The sequence below is a fragment of the Copadichromis virginalis genome, linkage group LG23 (assembly GCF_057382275.1).
Source record: "Copadichromis virginalis isolate Kocher_CV1m ecotype Utaka linkage group LG23, C_Virginalis_male_GT1.1, whole genome shotgun sequence".
NCBI lineage: Eukaryota > Metazoa > Chordata > Actinopteri > Cichliformes > Cichlidae > Copadichromis > Copadichromis virginalis.
This window is the reverse complement of record NC_140639.1, coordinates 20,341,711-20,363,947: the sequence shown is the minus strand read 5'-3', so window position 1 is coordinate 20,363,947 and position 22,237 is coordinate 20,341,711. Positions and strand designations below refer to the sequence as shown.

At 42.8% G+C, this 22,237-nt stretch overlaps 1 protein-coding gene across 2 annotated transcripts in view; it reads right to left on the bottom strand.

The window, feature by feature from the left end:
- The window catches only part of LOC146680749 (uncharacterized), a 60,860-nt gene that overhangs the window by 25,312 nt on the left and 13,311 nt on the right, over positions 1-22,237 (bottom strand). The window contains exons 3-7 of one of the 2 annotated variants that reach the window (XM_085449891.1): positions 16,491-16,751; positions 15,669-16,109; positions 14,297-14,740; positions 5,658-6,089; positions 4,079-4,519 (exon numbers count right to left, since the gene is read on the bottom strand). In XM_085449891.1, coding sequence (XP_085306017.1) covers positions 4,079-4,519; positions 5,658-6,089; positions 14,297-14,740; positions 15,669-16,109; positions 16,491-16,751 — 2,019 coding nt within the window. The remainder of the gene's footprint in view (positions 1-4,078; positions 4,520-5,657; positions 6,090-14,296; positions 14,741-15,668; positions 16,110-16,490; positions 16,752-22,237) is intronic. The other variant, XM_085449893.1, reaches the window with a different exon arrangement.

Genomic DNA, 22,237 nt, shown 5'->3' with positions numbered 1-22,237 from the left:
CTTCAGGAGTGGGCCCTCCACCCCAAACGACCTGAGTCTCCGCAGCAGGTACAGCCTGCTCTGCCCTTTCCTGTAGAGGGCGTCTGAGTTATGAGTCCAGTCCAGTCTGTTGTTCAGATGAACACCAAGGTACCTGTAGCTGTCCACAGCCTCAATGTCCATACCTTGGATGTTCAGTGGTTGCAGTGGAGAATGCTTGTGCCTGCGGAAGTCTACCACCAGCTCCTTGGTTTTACTGGCATTGATCTGGAGGTAGTTCAGCTGGCACCAGTCCACAAAGTCTTGAGTCAGTCCTCTGTACTCCTTGTCGTCCCCATCAGTGATGAGGCCGACTATTGCAGAGTCATCAGAGAACTTCTGCAGGAAGCACTGGGTGGAATTGTGGGAGAAGTCTGCAGTGTAGATGGTGAAGAGGAACGGAACCAGAACCGTTCCCTGTGGGGCCCCCGTACTGCAGACGACCCTGTCCGACACACAGCCCTGAGTCCTCACGTACTGTGGTCGGTCGGTGAGGTAGTCCAACATCCAGGTAGTGAGGTGATGGTCCACTCCAGAGTTCTCCAGCTTGTCCTTCAGAACCGAGGGAAGAATGGTGTTGAAGGCACTGGAGAAATCAAAGAACATGATTCTCACAGTGCTTCCAGCGGTCTCCAGGTGAGCGAGGGAACGATGTAGGAGGTGAATGACGGCATCATCCGCTCCAATGCCAGGCTGGTAGGCAAACTGAAGTGGGTCCAGTGATGAGCTTGTTAGGCAATTAGACATGTGCACTGTGGTCACGCCAGCATCGAATCCATGCAAGTAACATGGTTTATTAAAATAATCAAATTACAGCATTTACATTTATGTTAGACTACTTTTAATTAACTGTTTTAGCCCACTTAAAATGAAAATTTAAAAAAAAATCTTGTTCATGACCTGTGTAGTATGTTAACACTTTTGGAAGTAAAAATAACTTGAACTCTAATTTTGAAAATACAACTTTCTTTTCTTTTATAAAGCTCTGATTTGTATTATGAGTATGAGTCTGTGGTCTGGGAGGTAGTCCTGTAACTCTGTCTGCAAAATACAGTATATAATGACCAATGTTGGGCAATTAATTATATAGTTACTTCATCAAAAAACTGAGTTTTGCAAACAACAACGTTTTCTGCAGCTGTTTACCTAAAAATGCAGCCAAGGCTTTTTTTTTTTAAATAAACATTTCAAACTATTTACAGAACAATCAGCTGTTCTGCATCAAAATAATTTCTGTCCACTATGAGATAAAGGAGAACAACAGCCTGATACCTGCAGGCCTGACAACAGGAGATGTATCACTCCTGTAACATTCAGCAGTCGCCTCATTGCTCTGACACACACAACGAAACTATTGACTACACTACACACTAACTACACAAGATTTGCGCTAAATGTTGCAAATCTCTCACATCTCAAAACCGGCGTCACTCCTAAAACTTCCCCCCTTCCTAAACAACTAAATGCCATGTTGCCATATTATTTTTTACTGGTGGACATGGTACATTTTTCCACCAACAGGAAAGGGTGGGGGTTTTTTTGGATTTGTTTTTGCTCACAGGCGGAGAGCGCTTTTGAGCGCTTTCCTTATAAAACGTGTTTTTACCGTTTCTTCAGTAAATATAAACAAAGATAGTATTCAGGAAGAAAACCAAACATTGCAGATATTTTTATCATAACTCTGGTTTTACGTGGCCTATCAACACAATTTAAAAACTGGTATAAAGTCCACACTTTTTCCGTCAATTGTTCCATCTGTCCTGCTCACATCTCCAGTAGTTGTACACGTTGTCACTAACATGGTTTAACTCCACATCAGCCACGCCACTTTGCTAGCTAAAACACTGGTGTTGGCACATAAGGACGCTGTCATAGCCTGTCAACGACGTTGATTAGCTGCGTATATACGAATGTGAATCGCATTATTGGCTGGAGCAGCCAGTCACCAGTCACTTACTGACTCACACTGCAAGACAGAATGAATTGTAAACGTATTTACTTTGATTTCAATTGAGATTCGATTTTTTTTGTTCGCAATGCAGATTTTCTGTGCGCGGAGACCGTGCCAGTAGTGCACGATTGCGCACGTGCGCAGCTTAGAGGGAACATTGCTCATGAATCAGTCACAGGAGCACATGGTCTTGAGCCATAGACTTGTTTAGTGTCCGTCTAGTAATTGTGAAACATTTAATTATAATTTTGACAATTTCCAATATTCATTTACAAGCTAGTGCCATTTAATTAAAAGGGAATTATTATTATTATTTTATTATCATAATTGATAATTATGATTTCCATGTTTACTTTTTAATTTTAAATATTTACTAATGTTGACTCAGAAAGTTAAAAATTTATAAATAAATGAGTATTTATTAAGGAATTTATTGAGGAAATTCTTTCAGCATATTCTTGCTGTGCTAACACTTAATGTGATTAATTAACAGCAATGGATAAGGAAATGGGTCCAGTAGATTGATTCTATGGCAAATAATTAATTTTAATAACATTTACGTTAATGTTTGAATTAGCAAAATAAAGTGAAAACTCAACCATTTGGTTGAGAACTTTCTGAAGAAATTTTAAACATTTAAGTTCTTTTTTTTTCTGTCAAGTTAAATACTTCTGTTCACTAAGTCCTCTAACACTATCATATGTCAAAATTATTACTATTATTACTATTGCTAGGAACCAAAGTTTAATCCAAAACTTTGCAACTAAAATTTTTCTTTTGGTTTCTGACTTTCTGGTTGTTAGAGCAGAAAACAAACCAACCATTTACATCCAGAGTGCCATCAGGTGGATTTTTGTCAGCATTACAAACCATAACCACATGGGATAGATGAATCAATTACTTGGAGTCTTCTTCTTATTATTATATATAGGGACTCTTGTTTCTGCCTTGTCACACTACTATTACCACTTTATTACACAGCTATATTTCCAGATTATTACTCACAGTTTTTTGGCTCCTATCATTCCATCCATCCATTCACTTCCGCTTATCCTTTTCAGGGTCGCGGGGGGCGCTGGAGCCTATCCCAGCTGTCATAGGGCAAGAGGCGGGGTACACCCTGGACAGGTCGCCAGTCTGTCGCAGGGCCAACACACAGGGACAGACAACCATTCGCACTCACATTCACTCGCACATTCACACCTAATGGCAATTTGGATTTTCCAATTAACCTATCCCCACAAGTTGCATGTCTTTGGACGGTGGGAGGAAGCCGGAGTACCCGGAGGGAACCCACGCAAACACGGGGAGAACATGCAAACTCCACACAGAAAGACCCCGACCTGATGGTGGAATTGAACTCAGGACCTTCTTGCTGTGCGGCAACAGTGCTAACCACCGTGCCACCGTGCTGCCTGCTCCTATCATTCAATTACATAAATTTCAACATAATATTGCTCAACTATAACCATTGTTGCTATTATGATATTACTTAAATATCAAGTGGTCATTAATTTAGTACATGTATAATAATTACCACATCATAATGTTCTTCTGTTTGCCTTATTACCCTACGATTACCCCATTATTACCGAGCTGTAACAGAAAGTGTAAACAAAATTACTTATGCACCACCTTTTTCACCTGAGCTCAGACAATTAAGGCAGAAACTTTAGTAAACTCCTCTCTTCACTTTCTTCTTTACATCACTTTCTTGAATTTAACATCTAAATCAATTCATTCTACACTCATCAAATCTAAATCAAATCTAACCTTGTTTATTTTATAAACTGTTGTCCTGTTTCAGCATTAAAATTCATCTGAGATTTATAGAAAATATGAAACTTCATAGCAACAAACAGCTGAACAAGTCAGTGAAACACAGTGGTGTACTGAGCACGTTTCCCTCTGAAATATGACAGAGTCTGAATACATTTACAATATGATCCATGTAGATAAAGTCACAAATATGATGCTGATGACAAACAAATAGCACAAGACAAAATCATCACTTTACCATTTATGGAGCTTCAAATATTTCCATCACTTCTTTTCACAGCACATCTTTTCTTACAGATATTTGACTCATGTGAAGAAAATTTCATTTACCTGAGCTGTGAGATATAAGGCAGACACTGCAGGAAACTCCTCACTTCACTCTCTTCATGTGAGCAGCCTGTCAGCTTCACTTGTTTCTTCTCTGGTTGGAGTTTCAGCACTTCCAGGAGGATGGAGGTCTTTCTCTCTGAGAGGTTTATGGACCAGACTGCAGGAGCTGACTGGAAAACTGACTGTAATGATGGAAGGACACTCAAGCCTGTTTTAGTCTCATAGTCCTTCATATGGGAGCACATATCCAGCAGGAAGTCAGACTGATATTTCTTCAGATCATCATCCATGTCAGCGTTAGTAAAAGGGAAATTTTGATATGTGCACACTGATGATAACAGCTCCAGTATCTTCTCTCCTGTCTGCTGTTCTCTCTCTGCTGCTGCACAGAACAGATTCACAAAGAACCTGATTTCTTCATCTGGATCCTCAAAATCAACACTGGAACAATCAGAAGGAAACATTTAGTGATGATTTGATGTGAGCTGCATAAAAACAACCACACACTACTGATGGACTCCATCTTTCCTTCCTGTACATAATGAAGCTCCATGTTAAACACATCTTCCATCAGAGCAGCTGAACACTGTTTTACACTCTTACAACACAAACACTCATCCTGCTCTAACACATCTGCTACATCTGCAGGTGGACACACAAAGTGATGAAGACTCTCTGCTGTCTGAAATCTTCATCTGCTGCTCACTATAGAGCTGCTACCATCATCATCATCATGCTCAGTAAAGTTCAACAAAGTCAGGAGATAAAGTGCAGCTTCATGTAACTCATTCATTTACTGAGTTACTCACTGAAGGACTCATTGAGTTTGCTTTCATGTTGTTTCCATGGCGATGATTGATTCAGGTTTCTGGCTGTATCACTGCAGCATAGAGATGGTTCACAGCTGCTTTGATTTTGAAGCTGCTCTCATTTTCAAAAAGCCACAAACAGTTTGAACTTTGACTTTAAACATTTGATGTCACGTTGTTGTTGTTTTAAGAGCAGCTTTAAACAGGACTGACTTGTCAGCACTGAGCTACGTTCTTCTTCTTCTTCACATCATTTCTTGATTCTGCTGCAGGTCAAACATGCAAGTTTCCATCAAACATGTGTGCACTCCAACACTCTCCTCTCTGCTGCATGAGCTCAGTCACATGCTCACCTTCATTCACACAACTTACATCAGCTTATTGAATTTAACATGAAATCAATTCATTTCTTCACCTATCAAATCTAAATCAAATTCAACCTTTCTGATGAGAAACTTCTTTACTTTAGATTCTGTTTCATCTGAGATTTATAGAAAATATGAAACTTCACAGCAACAAACAGCTGAACAGGTCAGTGAAACACAGTGGTGTACTGAGCACGTTTCCCTCTGAAATATGACAGAGTCTGAATACATTTACAATATGATCCATATAGATAAAGTCACAAATATGATGCTGATGACAAACAAATAGCACAAGACAAAATCACCACTTTACAATTTATGGAGCTTCAAATATTTCCATCACTTCTTTTCACAGCACATCTTTTCTTACAGATATTTGACTCATGTGAAGAAAATTTTATTTACCTGAGCTGTGAGATATAAGGCAGACACTGCAGGAAACTCCTCACTTCACTCTCTTCATGTGAGCAGCCTGTCAGCTCCACTTGTTTCTTCTCTGGTTGGAGTTTCAGCACTTCCAGGAGGATGGAGGTCTTTCTCTCTGAGAGGTTTATGGACCAGACAGCAGGAGCTGAAAAAACTGACTGTAATGATGGAAGGACACTCAAGCCTGTTTTAGTCTCATAGTCCTTCATATGGGAGCACATATCCAGCAGGAAGTCACACTGATATTTCTCCAAATCATCATCAATGGCAACAAAAGGGAATGTATCAAATCTGCACACTGATGATAACAGCTCCAGTATCTTCTCTCCTGTCTGCTGTTCTCTCTCTGCTGCTGCACAGAACAGGTTCACAAAGAACCTGATTTCTTCATCTGGATCCTCAAAATCAACACTGGAACAATAAGAAGGAAACATTTAGTGATGATTTGATGTGAGCTGCATAAAAACAAACAAACACTACTGATGGACTCCATCTTGTCCTTCCTGTACATAATGAAGCTCCATGTTAAACACATCTTCCATCAGAGCAGCTGAAACACTCATCCTGCTCTAACACATCTGCTACATCTGCAGGTGGACACACTGCTGAAGGGGCAGCTGCCGCTTGTTGGCATAATAAGGTCTCTCCCTTTTTAGTGACGCCGGGAACTGGTGAAAGGGGAAGAATCGGCAAGACAGCTGGCTTATCGACAGGAGACTAGCACCAAACCAAAAGAAATACTGCGAAAACACAATAGAAAAAACATAACCTGAACAGTGTGTCTGGTCCGAGTGATGTGTGGGATCACAAACCCATCTCTCTGGGATAATTACATTAATAAACTCTTTTTCAAGAGTTTCAGATTATTTAATTAACTGGTTAAAATCTACTGATCTTCTGATTAATTCCCATTGCAATCTGGAAATATTAAAAATTTAGGTATTAATATCTCTCCTAAACTTGCAGATTTAACTAAATTAAACCACATCCCACTTTTAAATAAAATAAAATGCAATCTGGAGAGATGGAAATCTCTACTCATGTCACTCATTGGAGACTCATTATAACTCCATGGAGGGGCAAATGTAATATGACAAGACTCTGGATTGAATAATGGCTCGATTTCTGATTGGCAGGGCATCCGAGGGGATGTGCGACGCTGGTGTGCATCCTGCCTAGAGTGTGAGCTGGTTAACCAACCAGCCATTCCAAAAGCTCCTTTGACCATTCAGGGAGTTCCCGTTTGAGCACATTAGCATGGACCTCATTGGGCCATTTCACCGAAGTACACACAGATATTACTTTGTATTAGTTCTGGTGGATTATGCAACACAATATCCCGAAGCGGTGCCATTGAGTACCATTTCTGCAAAGAGAGTAGCACAGGTACAATTTCAGGCCATCTCACGTGTCAGTATGCTGAAAGAGATACTGATTGACCAGAGCATGTCTTTCATGTCTTGCGCACTAAAAAAGCTGTACAGCTTACTAGATATTAAATCAGTTTGTGCCAGCATTTACCACCCACAGACTGATGGGCTGGTGGAGTGCCTGAATAAGGGTTTGAAATCCATGATTCATAAGTTCATTGACGAGAATGAATGCAATTGCTTATTAGACCCTCTGTTGTTTGCAGTGTAAGAGATTCCCGAGGCCTCCACAGGAATTTCTCCCTTTGAGTTACTGTTCGACAGAAAGCCATGGGGGATGTTGGACCTGATTAAAGAAAACTGGGAGGAAGGTCCAAACTCAGCGAAAAATTAGATTCAGTATGTCCTGTACTTGAAAGCAAAGCTGCAGATATTATCACAGGAGAATTAGCTCCAGGGTCACGAACATCAGCAGTCCCTTAGTTTGGCAGGGCTAGACTCAACACATACAGGGAGTGCAGAATTATTAGGCAAGTTGTATTTTTGAGGAATAATTTTATTATTGAACAACAACCATGTTCTCAATGAACCCAAAAAACTCATTAATATCAAAGCTGAATGTTTTTGGAAGTCGTTTTTAGTTTGTTTTTAGTTTTAGCTATTTTAGGGGGATATCTGTGTGTGCAGGTGACTATTACTGTGCATAATTCTTAGGCAACTTAAAAAACAAATATATACCCATTTCAATAATTTATTTTTACCAGTGAAACCAATATAACATCTCCACATTCACAAATATACATTTCTGACATTCAAAAACAAAACAAAAACAAATCAGCGACCAATATAGCCACCTTTCTTTGCAAGGACACTCAAAAGCCTGCCATCCATGGATTCAGTCAGTGTTTTGATCTGTTCACCATCAACATTGCGTGCAGCAGCAACCACAGCCTCCCAGACACTGTTCAGAGAGGTGTACTGTTTTCACTCCTTGTAAATCTCACGTTTGATGATGGACCACAGGTTCTCAATGGGGTTCAGATCAGGTGAACAAGGTGGCCATGTCATTAGTTTTTCTTCTTTTATACCCTTTCTTGCCAGCCACGCTGTGGAGTACTTGGACGCGTGTGATGGAGCATTGTCCTGCATGAAAATCATGTTTTTCTTGAAGGATGCAGACTTCTTCCTGTACCACTGCTTGAAGAAGGTGTCTTCCAGAAACTGGCAGTAGGACTGGGAGTTGAGCTTGACTCCATCCTCAACCCGAAAAGGCCCCACAAGCTCATCTTTGATGATACCAGCCCAAACCAGTACTCCACCTCCACCTTGCTGGCGTCTGAGTCGGACTGGAGCTCTCTGCCCTTTACCAATCCAGCCACGGGCCCATCCATCTGGCCCATCAAGACTCACTCTCATTTCATCAGTCCATAAAACCTTAGAAAAACCAGTGTGGAGATATTTCTTGGCCCAGTCTTGACGTTTCAGCTTGTGTGTCTTGTTCAGTGGTGGTCGTCTTTCAGCCTTTCTTACCTTGGCCATGTCTCTGAGTATTGCACACCTTGTGCTTTTGGGCACTCCAGTGATGTTGCAGCTCTGAAATATGGCCAAACTGGTTCTCAAGTGGCATCTTGGCAGCTGCACACTTGACTTTTCTCAGTTCATGGGCAGTTATTTTGCGCCTTGGTTTTTCCACCCGCTTCTTGTGACCCTGTTGACTATTTTGAATGAAACGCTTGATTGTTCGATGATCACGCTTCAGAAGCTTTGCAATTTTGAGACTGCTGCATCCCTCTGCAAGATATCTCACTATTTTTGACTTTTCTGAGCCTGTCAAGTCCTTCTTTTGACCCATTTTGCCAAAGGGAATGAAGTTGCCTAATAATTATGCACACCTGATATAGGGTGTTGATGTCATTAGACCACACCCCTTCTCATTACAGAGATGCACATCACCTAATATGCTTAATTGGTAGTAGGCTTTCGAGCCTATACAGCTTGGAGTAAGACAACATGCATGAAGAGGATGATGTGGACAAAATACTCATTTGCCTAATAATTCTGCACTCCCTGTATGCAAAACGCAAGGGTGGCGGGGCTAAACTCAGGCAATTTTCATTGGGAGACAAAGTGCTTGTATTACTCCCTTCTTAAAGTTCAAAGTTACTAACCAAGTGGCAAGGACCCTTGGTGGTCATATTGTCATGGTCCTGGGTCTTTGACCCAGTGTTTTGAGTTTATTGTTATTATTTTCCAGTTTCTGCTGTTTTGTATTTGTTCTTAGGGTTTGAGTTGTGTGTTTAGTGTTTCTATCATCCCTACGTGTGTCCTTCCTCTGTGTCCTGTTCGTGTCCCCGAGTTGGTATTGTGAAACAGTCTGTGAGTTTCTTGTTTTACTTTGTAAGTTTGTGTCTCATTATGCCCATTAGTTCCAGCTGTGTCCCCTCCTGTCTGCCATTTCCTAATTACCTGGTGTGTGTATTTATACTGCGTGTCTGCCTGTGCTCCTTGTCGCGTCGTCTGTGTTTCTCTGTGAATCTTCTGTGTATTTAGCATTATTCCGTGCTTCACTGTCTCTCTGCTCCTTGCCCCGTGTCCTCCTTTTGTGTTAGTTTTCCCATTTTAGGTTTATGTTCGGTTCTGCCCACACCTTGGTTATTGTTCACTGTAAATAAAACTCACTTGCACCTCCGCCACTGTCTGCTATTTGGATCCTCCTCCTCACCTCCACACTACTGCTGCCCCAGTCATGACAGTACGACGTGACCAGCATGAATCCAGCAGACTCACGTTTAGTGTCAGTGGGGAAGTATCTCACGCTGTTGTGGAATTACTATGGGAGGATAATCCACACTGCCGACCCCTACAACAGGCAGCTGGAGCTAGTTTTCTTTGATCATTTCTTGTTGTCCACTGCCTCCACTGTCACTTTCCTGGACATTAATGGACTAAAACGCATAATAACAGCTCTGAGAGCGAGGCTGAACTATGAACTATTTGGCATGGGCGGTCCTGGGAAGGAAGATTCAGCTGCCCTTCTGGAAACCCTCGCCGCTTGGTGTTCTCGGCGCCAGCAGCATTTTTCACCAAGGTTTGTGGCCAAATCTCTCAATCCACTTTTAAAGAAGAAATGCTACCCTTGCCATCATCACCCTACCACACTTCCTCTCACACCTGTGGTATTGACGGGAGCGGTGGCCATTTCCACACCGCAGCAGGAGCAGCCGCAAAAGCGTTCTACCTCCTTTCTTTCAGGCACCCCTGCTTCCTCTTCCACAAGGAAGCAACAATCGCACCGCCGGCGCATCACCCCGAAACCGGAGTTTGGCACTTCAGCGCGCCCGGCTGTGGTGAGTGTACAGGACACTGATAGTGTTATTTCTGACTTTGGGACTTTGTACTCTGGGGCTGAGTGTTTCGTGACAGGGGATAGTACTCCCAGTGATTTCCCCACTTCACCTGCTGCACGTCTGTCAGTGCAATCTGTTCAGCCATCAGTTCAGTTAGCTGCTCAGCAGCCATTAGCTCAGTCAACGCCTCCACCACAATCAACTCCGCTACCGGTAGCTCAGTTTTCAGTTCTGTCAGCCTCTCAGCCACCATCACCACTGGCATCATTACAACCTTTACGGCAGTCCATAGCGCAGTCAGTAGCACAGTTAAGTGCTCAGTCACAGTCTTCGCTTGCCCCTTTTCAGGAGGCTGTGCCTACTCCACACATTTTGGACTGTTTTTCTAGCATTCACCCCAAGCAGAGAGACAAGCATACTAATACTGACATATTTCCTCATGAGCTGGCTAGTTTTCAGACTGTAACTTGCTCCAGGGCCTCCTCAGAGGCTGACTTGCAGCCCTCAGTGGACTCTGGACACTGGAGGCTAAGAAGCCAGATGAGGACTGCACCCGGCTGTTGCTCCCTGAGCAGGGTCAGTGCTCCGCGCAACAGCAGTCTTCCTTATGTGTGCCAGAGGCCCACGTGCCTACTGGTTCTGCGGCAGCTTCCGCTGAGGGGTCCTGTGAGCCTCCTCAGCCTGCTGCTTCCACTAGGGGGACCGAGGAGCCTGTCCAGCCATCGTCTGCCTGCGGCTCCCACGCCGTTGCCTGCGGCGCCACCGTCTGCCTGCGGCTCCCACGCCGTTGCCTGCGGCGCCGCTGCCTGCCTGCGGCGCCGTTGCCTGCGGCGCCACCACCTGCGGCTCCCATGCCGTCAGCTGCGGCGCCAGCCTCCGTGTCCGCATCCTCGGCATCAGCCTGGTCCAGCAGAGTAAACTTTTGTATCATGGGGTTCCCTTTTGTTCTGGTTTTGGGGGGGCGGGGGGGGGGGAGTTGATTTTTAATTTGGGGTTTTTTTTGGGGTTTTTTGTTATTTTCTGTTTTTCCTTTTTCACTTTTTTTCTTTTTCTTTTATCTGTTTTATTGTTATCATCCGAATTTTAATGGCCTAATCTGTCTTGATATGTCTTTGTATAGGTTGGTACTTGCTGTATTGGGCCTGATATGTGAAATTACATGTGTAAAACTTCATAAATAAAGAGGGGGGAAAAAAAGAAGAAAAAAAAAGAAAATTACAGCTGAAGCGGAACTGGACACTGCAACATGACAATGACCAAAAGCATACGAGCCAATCCACCAAGGACTGGCTAAAAACAAAGAAGAGCGTCCTGGAATGGCCAAGTGAAAGCCCTGATCTTAATCCCATTGAGATGCTGTGGAGTGACTTGAAATGCAAGAAAACCCTCAAACATCTCACAGCTGAAAGAATTCTGCATTGAGAAGTGGATTGAGGAGCTTCGGATCGATGTCAGAGACTGGTAAAAGGCAACAAAAGGCGTCTCACTGAAGTTATATCAGCCAAAGGGGGCAACACTAGTTATTGGGGGGTAGGGTGTCCAAACGTTTTCCACCATTAAAAGACACATTTTTGTTCATCTCTTTTTTTTTTTTTTTTAAATGTGTAAAAATTGTTTAATTTTTGTTGTTTAATTGCAATTAAGTCACTTTCTTTTCCAGTAGTACATGAAAACATGATTGGACATTGATACGTGAACATTTAATAAAGAGTCGATTATTTAATGGGGTGTCCTAATTTTCTCACATGACTGTATATCACCTCAACCTCCTTAACCCTTGTGTGGTGTTCATATTTTTGTTACTCAGCCAGTGTTCATGGGTCTGGTGGACCCGCTAGAGTTTTGGCTTTCCAAATTAACACTATCAAACAATTTTATGTTAAATTACTCAACAGATGTTTACTTCATCCCAATTACAAGCCATATGAACAGCAAACATAGTTATTTTTTTCCCTTTACCTTTGTTAGATCACATTTATGAATCAATGTGCTTCTCGTTTTTTTTTGTTTTCTTTTATAAAATGTTATAAAAAATAAATCAGTTATAATCAAGTGGAGTGAGTGGAAAGACAACACATTTACACGTGAAGCAATATGTTTCACAACTAAATGGCATCAGCTGCTCATCAATGGTGACATTAGGCCCAGGGTTGTAAAACAGGGGGAGGTGGTGCACACACTTATCCCACACTGTCCTGATGGCAGCTAGCTTGTCTCTCTGCCGTCGAGCTCGGTTATCAAAACGGATAATCCTGGAAATTTTGTGGAAGTTTTCCAGAGACATTGATGCACGGAAAGGTTCTTGCCGGTTTCTGCATCCCACAGGATTCTGTGGATTCCCCTTTGGACCTCAAAACTCCTGCAAGGATAAGAACCCCAAAGTAGGCCTGCAGATCAATTTGGTCCATCTCCTTCCACCTCTCTCCAAAAACACACCGTCCTTCTAGATTACTGCAATCCAGAATAATTTTCTGGATGGAATCTGGGATGAAAAGCTCAAATGAAGACTTGATGTCCTGCACATGAGTAACTGTCAGCCGTGTTGGCCCTGGCTTATTACAGTAACAGCTCTGCAGGGTGGCTCATTTCTTGGGCAAGAAGACCATTCAATTTCACCAGTTATTGACATCCATATTTCTTCACTTGCTGTCTGGTGGGCTTGTTCTGGTCCTGGAGCTGGCTGCTGATGGGGTACTCGTCTTTGTTTTGTTACTAAATGGTGTTCAACCTCATCCTCTTCTTCAAAGTCACTGTCAGACTCTGAATTTTCAGAAATGTGAAATATTCTGAAACCTCTTTGTCAACATCATCCTCCAAAGCCCCTCTCTCTTCCAAAATCAATTGGATGGCCCTCGCAGCAGATAATCTTTTGCCATCTTGATCAGTTGTGATAAAGAACCACACTGGCAAAGTCTTATTTATAGTATTATGCCCCTAATTTGCAGGTGGGACAGGGTATGAGAAAATAAAATTTGGATCCCTCAAGAAAGAGGGTAAAATGTGTGGGAATGTAAGAGCAGACGGTGTTGATAGTTGAATTTTCAACAATGTGGCAACTTTGTGCGGGAGCAGGAGGGGAAGAAAACACTATCAGCAGCACCAGAAAGGAGGAAGACAGAGTGTGGGAACACAGGACCTACACTTTCAACACTTTTATTAGACCTGGGTCCAGTGGACCCGAACACCTTGTATGTAATGTAAATGCGTGGGGGGAGGTACAGTATGAGGTCATTGAAAATTAGTTCGGATTTATGTTCTTCACAGAAAATAAGCCAAAGCCAATGAATTTCAGGTTGAAAAAATAATTGTTTAATTTTTCTTTTGAGAAAAACTGAAAACGGGTCTCACAGACCCGAACACCATACAAGGGTTAAAGCATGGAGAGGGGCTGAGGCTGCTCATCTGGTGAGCCTGGTTAAGGAAAGAGATGAGTTGGGGCTGGAGGTGCCAAATTCCACCATTCCAATTTCGCTGCATTGTGACAACCATCCCACACAGGCACAGGGAGCAGATGTTACTGCATTGCAACAACGTTTTGCAGCTGTGTTATCCCCCCTTCCTGGCTATCACGACGCTCATGAAGCACCATTTTGCACCAGCATTAAAAGTCATCTGAGATTTATAGAAAATATGAAACTTCATAGCAACAAACAGCTGAACAAGTCAGTGAAACACAGTGGTGTACTGAGCACGTTTCCCTCTGAAATATGACAGAGTCTGAATACATTTACAATATGATCCATGTAGATAAAGTCACAAATATGATGCTGATGACAAACAAATAGCACAAGACAAAATCATCACTTTACAATTTATGGAGCTTCAAATATTTCCATCACTTCTTTTCACAGCACATCTTTTCTTACAGATATTTGACTCATGTGAAGAAGATTTCATTTACCTGAGCTGTGAGATATAAGGCAGGCACTGCAGGAAACTCCTAATTTTACTCTTTTTATGAGTGTACTGTGTCAGCTCCACTTGTTTCTTCTCTGGTTGGAGTTTCAGCACTTCCAGGAGGCTGGAGGTCTTTCTCTCTGAGAGGTTTATGGACCAGACTGTAGGAGCTGACTGGAGAACTGACTGTAATGATGGAAGGACACTCAAGCCTGTTTTAGTCTTACAGTCCTTCAAATGGGAGTACAGATCCAGCAGGAAGTCTGATTGATATTTCTTCATATCGTCATTCATGTATGCATCATCAAAAGGGAATGTTTGATATGTGCACACTGATGATAACAGCTCCAGTATCTTCTCTCCTGTCTGCTGTTCTCTCTCTGCTGCTGCACAGAACAGATTTACAAAGAACCTGATTTTTTCTTTGTGTGACCACCAAGCATCAACACTGGAACGATAAGAAGGAAACATTTAATGATGATTAGATCTAAGGTGCAGAAATACAACCACACACTCACTATAGAGCTGCTACCATCATCAACATCATGCTCAGTATAGTTCAACAAAGTCTGGAGATAAAGTGCAGCTTCATGTAACTCATTCATTTACTGAGTTACTCACTGAAGGACTCATTGAGTTTGCTTTCATGTTGTTTCCATGGCGATGATTGATTCAGGTTTCTGGCTGTATCACTGCAGCATAGAGATGGTTCACAGCTACTTTGATTTTGAAGCTGCTCTCATTTTCAAAAAGCCACAAACAGCTTGAACTTTGACTTTAAACACTTGATGTCACGTTGTTGTTGTTTTAAGAGCAGCTTTAAACAGGACTGACTTGTCAGCACTGAGCTACGTTCTTCTTCTTCTTCACATCATTTCTTGATTCTGCTGCAGGTCAAACATGCAAGTTTCCATCAAACATGTGTGCACTCCAACACTCTCCTCTCTGCTGCATGAGCTCAGTCACATGCTCACCTTCATTCACACAACTTACATCAGCTTATTGAATTTAACATGAAATCAATTCATTTCTTCACCTATCAAATCTAAATCAAATTCAACCTTTCTGATGAGAAACTTCTTTACTTTAGATCCTGTTTCATCTGAGATTTATAGAAAATATGAAACTTCACAGCAACAAACAGCTGAACAGGTCAGTGAAACACAGTAGTGTACTGAGCACGTTTCCCTCTGAAATATGACAGAGTCTGAATACATTTACAATATGATCCATGTAGATAAAGTCACAAATATGATGCTGATGACAAACAAATAGCACAAGACAAAATCACCACTTTACAATTTATGGAGCTTCAAATATTTCCATCACATCTTTTCTTACAGATATTTGACTCATGTGAAGAAAATTTCATTTACCTGAGCTGTGAGATATAAGGCAGACACTGCAGGAAACTCCTAATTTTACTCTTTTTATGAGTGTACTGTGTCAGCTCCACTTGTTTCTTCTCTAGTTGGAGTTTCAGCACTTCCAGGAGGATGGAGGTCTTTCTCTCTGAGAGGTTTATGGACCAGACAGCAGGAGCTGAAAAAACTGACTGTAATGATGGAAGGACACTCAAGCCTGTTTTAGTCTCATAGTCCTTCATATGGGAGCACAGATCCAACAGGAAGTCTGGTTGATATTTCTTCATATCGTCATTCATGTATGCATCATCAAAAGGGAATGTTTGATATGTGCACACTGATGATAACAGCTCCAGTATCTTCTCTCCTGTCTGCTGTTCTCTCTCTGCTGCTGCACAGAACAGATTCACAAAGAACCTCATTCTGTCTTCATCTGATGTCTTTGTATCAACACTGGAACAATAACAGGGAAAAATTCAGTGATGAACACATCTTCCATCAGAGCAGCTGAACACTGTTTTACACTCTTACAACACAAACACTCATCCTGCTCTAACACATCTTCTACATCTGCAGGTGGACACACAAAGTGATGAAGACTATTGCCTGAAATTTTCATCTGCTGCTCACTATAGAGCTGCTACCATCATCATCATGCTCAATGTTTTGTTCCCTCTGCTGCTCTATTGATGAGATTCATCAAGAGATCAGAAAAATCTTTAAAGTCAGAGTTTTAATTCAATGTAATAATTTCTGAATGACACATTCGAAGTTAAAGACAGATGAAATATAGATGTGGGCATAAGTAGATTAATATGCATATAAGCAGTATACCTGAGTGAGTGGATGTTGGGTAAAAACTGTAAGAGAAACTCGCTGACAGATTGGTCAACGGAACTTCTGTGATCCCAGTGGAGGCAGACTTTAACCTTCTCTGCACTTTTCTGCAGGACTTTTCCAGCACGGTCATAGAGTTGTGGCTGACTGTTTACTGAAAGGTGCAGCTGGTTCTCAGCAAAGCAAAGTAAGCTGATGTAATCCACCTCCACCTCGCTGAGAAGACAAATGGTCCAAAGCTGCCATGATAACTGGAAACTGGAAATTTATTGGAGAGCTTCATATTAATTGACAAGTAATGAGAAGTTAACAACCATCAAGTCTCTTGATGGTTGTTAACAACTGTTTTAAAAGAAATTGTTTTAAAACAAAAAAAAGCCAAGAAAATAAGAGTCCACAAAATAGGTAAGTATGTTTGTTATTGCCTAAACTGAATTAAAATGTTTGCTTTTTTCATTCTAGTTTCCACATCTCAACACCAAGACTCAACTGCAAGAGTCTGCATAGACAACTCAGATTCACCACAAGTGTGCTGTTAACATGTACAGGCAGGGGTGTCCAAATCCAGGCCTCGAGGGCTGGTGTCCTGCAAGTTTTACATCAATCAATCAATCAATCAATCAATCAATCAATCAATCAATCAATCTTTATTTATAAAGCACTTTTCATACAGAGAAAATGTAGCACAAAGTGCTTTACATAGTTAAAAGCAGCCCACCCCACCCTCCAACTCACTCCCCACACTCTCAATACACATATATCCCCCCACCCACACACACATACACACACGCGCACACTTAAAGAGTAAAAATTGGGCTGGGCTCGCATGAGCCAAGTGAGGAAACACTATAACAGGGAGCCGTCTGCACCGGGAGCCGGTCACAGACCGCAGCCTCCAGGCTGGGCACACAGCAGGAGGGAGGCAAAGGAGCCCCCCAGCCAGGCTGAGAGGACCCCAGAGACCCAGCAGCCACGGTCAATAACAGCCCCGGTGCAGAGAGCGCCCTCCGAGGAAACACTGGAGATATGACGCAATACAATATATATAGGGTAAAATGATAAAATAAATAAGAACAGGATATAATATAAATATAAATAGAATAAGAAGATTAAAAAATGAATAAGAATAAAATCAAACAAATATTAGGTAAATCCTAAATTAATAATAGAATAACAGGATAGAATAAATAAGCATAAAATAAATAAACGCTAAGTAAAAGCTAAATTAAAAAGGTGGGTCTTGAGCCTGTTCTTAAAAACATGTACGTTCTCTGCGGCCCTGAGCTCCTCCGGCAGGCTGTTCCACAGACGAGGACCATACCACTGAAACGCTGCCTCTCCGTGAGTATGTGTCCTGACTTTAGGGACAATCAAAAGGCCAGTACCAGAGGACCTCAGGGTCCGCGAGGGTTCGTATGGTAAAAGCAGATCTGAGAGATAAGAAGGCCCAAGACCATTAAGACATTTAAAAACCAATAAAAGAACTTTAAAATCGATCCTGAAACACACGGGGAGCCAGTGCAGCGATTCTAAAACCGGTGTAATGTGGGCCCGCCCTCTGGTCTTCGTCAGCACACGAGCCGCCGAGTTTTGTAAAAGTTGTAAAGTTGAAATATTCTTTTTAGGAAGACCAGAGAGCAGGGCATTACAGTAATCAATGCGACTGGTAATAAAAGCATGCATCAGCATCTCCGTGTTGGCCCGAGAGAGAATAGGGCGGACTCTGGCTATATTTTTTAGATGATAAAATCCAATTTTAGTTACATGTTTAATATGTGGGATAAAACCAAGCTCAGAGTCAAAAATAACACCCAGGTTTTTCACTTGTAGCGAAGGACATAGTGAAAATGCCTCTAATTTAGACAAGAGTTTCTCTCTCTGAGCCTCAGGACCGACAATTAAAACTTCAGTTTTGTCCTGGTTAAGTTGTAAAAAGTTTTCTGCCATCCAAGATCTTATATCCAAGATACAGTTAAAGAGGGCATCCATTTGTCTGGTGTCATCAGGAGACACGGAGATGTACAGCTGCGTGTCATCAGCGTAACTGTGGAAGTTCACTCCATGCCTCCTGATGACACCGCCGAGAGGGAGCATATACAAATTAAAAAGTACAGGGCCTAGAACCGACCCTTGAGGCACACCACATGTCATTTTATGGATCTTAGAGGAGCATGTATCCATACTCACCATAAAAGTTCTGTCAGAGAGATAGGAAGTGAACCAGCTGTGTACAGCACCAGAGAGGCCCACCATGTGTTTCAGTCTGTTTAAAAGAATAGCGTGGTCTACTGTATCAAAGGCTGCGCTTAGATCCAGTAGCACCAGGACTGAGAGCTTTTGGGAGCCCCAGTTACATCTAAGATCATTTAAAACCTTTAGGAGAGCTGTCTCTGTGCTGTGGTTCACCCTAAATCCAGACTGGAATATCTCCAGGATCTGTCTATCATTGAGAAAATCAGTAATCTGAGTAAAAACAAGTTTTTCTAAGACTTTACTTAAAAATGGTAAGTTGGATACAGGTCTGTAGTTATTAAAATCATTACAATCCAAATTGCTCTTCTTCAGAAGGGGCCTCACCACCGCCGTTTTAAAGGCAGCAGGGAAGACACCCAACTGAAGAGAGCAATTCATCATGCATAAAAGCTCAGCCTCAAAAAATCCATAAAGTGTTTTAAAGAGTGAAGAAGGAATTGGATCTAAAAGACATGTGGTGGGTCTCACTGTGGAGAAAACCTTCTGAAAGTTCTCAGCATTAACCAGGACAAAGCTGTCCAGTGTCTCCTCAGGTACAATCGAGCCCTCAGATGTATTTAAAATCATATCACGATTAGATAAAATATCAGATCTGATGGCGCTGATCTTTCCCCTGAAGTGGTCTGCAAACTGCTCACAGAGTGAGTCTGTGGGGGTTCTTTGGGAGCTGTTAAAATCAGGGTTAAATAAATGATCTATGGTGGAAAAGAGGACCTTGGGATTATTTTTGTTAATACTGATTATTTTGGCGAAGTATGAATTTCTTGACTTCCTTAATGTATTATTGTACACTTTAAGTTGCTCGCAAAATATTTGATGGTTGATAGTATTTTTATTTTTCCTCCATCTCCTTTCTGCTGCCCTGCAATTTCTTTTGAGTTTTTTGACTTCTTCGTTTCTCCAGGGTGATGCATGTTTTACGTTAATCTTTTTGGTGGTGAGTGGAGCAACGGAGTCAAGGCTTTTCTTCAGTTTGCTGTTGAAATAACTAAAAATCAAATCGCAGGATGCAGGTAAAATCACAGGGGGGCATTCGTCTAAAACCCTGGTAAAATTTGCAGCCACTTCAGAGGTTAGATAGCGCCTCCTCACAGTTCGCACCGAGGTCTCCCGCTGAATAAAACCGGTGATGTTAAAAAACACACAGTAGTGGTCAGAGACAGCCAAGTCAACAACAGAGGACACGCTGGTGGACAGCCCATGGGTGATGACCAGGTCCAGAGTGTGTCCTCTGTTGTGACTCGGCTGCGTGACGTGCTGGGTAAAATCCAAACAGTGAAGAATGTTTAAGAATTCTTTTGTTGCAGGGTCAGAAGGATTATCTATGTGCAGGTTAAAATCACTGGTTAAAATTATCATATTATATTTTGAATGTATGTTTGTTAAAAATTCTGAGAATTCCTTGATAAAAGCAGCGCTGTCTTTAGGTGGTCTATAAACTGTGACAGATAAAACTGGAGGGCTGCTGAAAACAATAGCATGGAATTCAAAAGTGGTAAAATGATCAAATAAAATTTGTTTGGTGGTGAGTGTGTTGTTGGCTAAAGATGCAGTCCCACCACCTCTCTTACCACTTCTAATAGAAAAAGAGAAATTAAAATTTGGTGGGGAGGCCTCAGTGAGAACAACTGGTGCATCCGAACCCAGCCATGTTTCAGTTAAAAATAAACAGTCAAGTTTATTATCTAAAATTAAATCATTAATAATAAAAGACTTGTTCGACAGAGAGCGTACATTTAAAAGTGCCATACTGATTGAGACTGGTGGATTTTTGACAATAGAGTTGAATGGATGTTGATATTTTTGAAGAGGCCGGAGGTTATTAATATTTTTGGAGTTACTGGATTTATGATAATTCTGTTGCTCTCTGTTTGTGATTATGACGGGTATTGTGTTGACTGTGGGAGAGAAAGGTGCTAGTCCAGAGTTTTGTGTATTACTGTTAAAAGTGGAACAAATATAGGAGCTGGGACCAGGGGAACATCAGTCAGTGGCAGACGGATCAGCAGGTAATGTCAGTTTGGGGTAGTGACAGGGCGATGTGCGGGAGTGCTGTACGCCAAATGCCAAATTGGCGGACAGCAAACGGCGTCCCCAGGCGTTGAGGTGGAGCCCGTCTGCCCCAAAAAGATGCCTCCTCTCCCAGAAGGCATCAAAGTTGTTAATAAAACCCACGCCGTGGGAGACACAGGCGGAGGAAAGCCAGGTGTTAAGGCTGAGCAGCCGGCTGAAACGGCCTATCCCTCTGCCACAGGTGGGGGTGGGCCCAGAGATAAAAGCACTCACCTGCAGCTGACCAAGGAGGCTGAAGAGTTCGAGGAAGTCCAACTTCAGCAGCTCAGATTGCTGTTTGGGGATGTCATTGGTGCCGATGTGGATGATAAGCCGGTTAACCTGTGGGTGGGATGCCAGAATGTTGGGAATTCTGTCCACTATGTCAACAACAGTGGCTCCCGGGAACGACAGCGTGAGCGCCCCCCTCATCCGCACGTTCCTGACGATGGAATCCCCGAGGACCAGCGTGGAGAGAGGAGGTGCCACTGGGGGCTGTTGGCCATCTGAGATGCCCGCGCCGCGACGCCGGGGGTGTTCAGATGGAGATGCGCCAGCCGGACTGCGTGAGTGACTCCCAGGTAGCCGCGCCGTGGGTCCTCTTCTCCGAGGAGCCGGGGTAAAGCACAGCTCTCCGCGGTGAGTTTGCACCACAGCGTCGGGTTGCCCGCCGCGGCTCCGGGGGCGTAGTGGTGGAGATGGCGCAGACCTCTGCGACACAGCGGGATGGTGAGGGCTAGCAGTCAGAGGAGGAAAGTCCACAGGATCCAGGACATTGAATTTATTCTCCAATACTACCTCACCAGAGGGGTGAGGGTGCGAGAGACGGATCCTCCTGCCCCCTCTGCAGCCACCACGCGTCTCAACCATGGTCCATGGCGCTGGTTGGAGTGGAGTGGAGCTGACCAGAGCCTTGGGTCTGGCCCCTAGCTGAAACCAGGAGTTCTCGTCCTTGGCAGAAGCAGCAGCGACGCAAGTTGAGAGCCTGTGTTGACTGTTGGCGGGATCTTGGGACACAGCAGCTGGATGGTGCACTGTGTCGGCTAGCTCAGCGCTAGTAGCGGTGGTTTGAGCTTTGCCAAGGAGGATCGTGTCAAGTTCGCATTCAGCCCCCTGGATTTGGTATAGCGTGGATATCCTTTGTTCCAGCTCGATCACTTTTTGGCTCAGGTTGATGCAGCTTTCACAGCTGGATGTTGAGGTAAGTGGTGCCATTCCGGAATCTCGTACCGGCGACAGCGTCAAAAACAAAAACAGACACTGCCACTTTAGCTTACGTTAGCTAAACTCCTTTGCTAGCTTGTTCCCAGTACTGAGGTTTGTGATGGTCTTCCATGTGCCCTTGATCCAACACAGCTGATTTTAATGGCTAATTTCCTCCTCAACATGTCTTTAAGTTCTCCAGGCCTGGTAATGAATGAATCATTTGATTCAGGTGT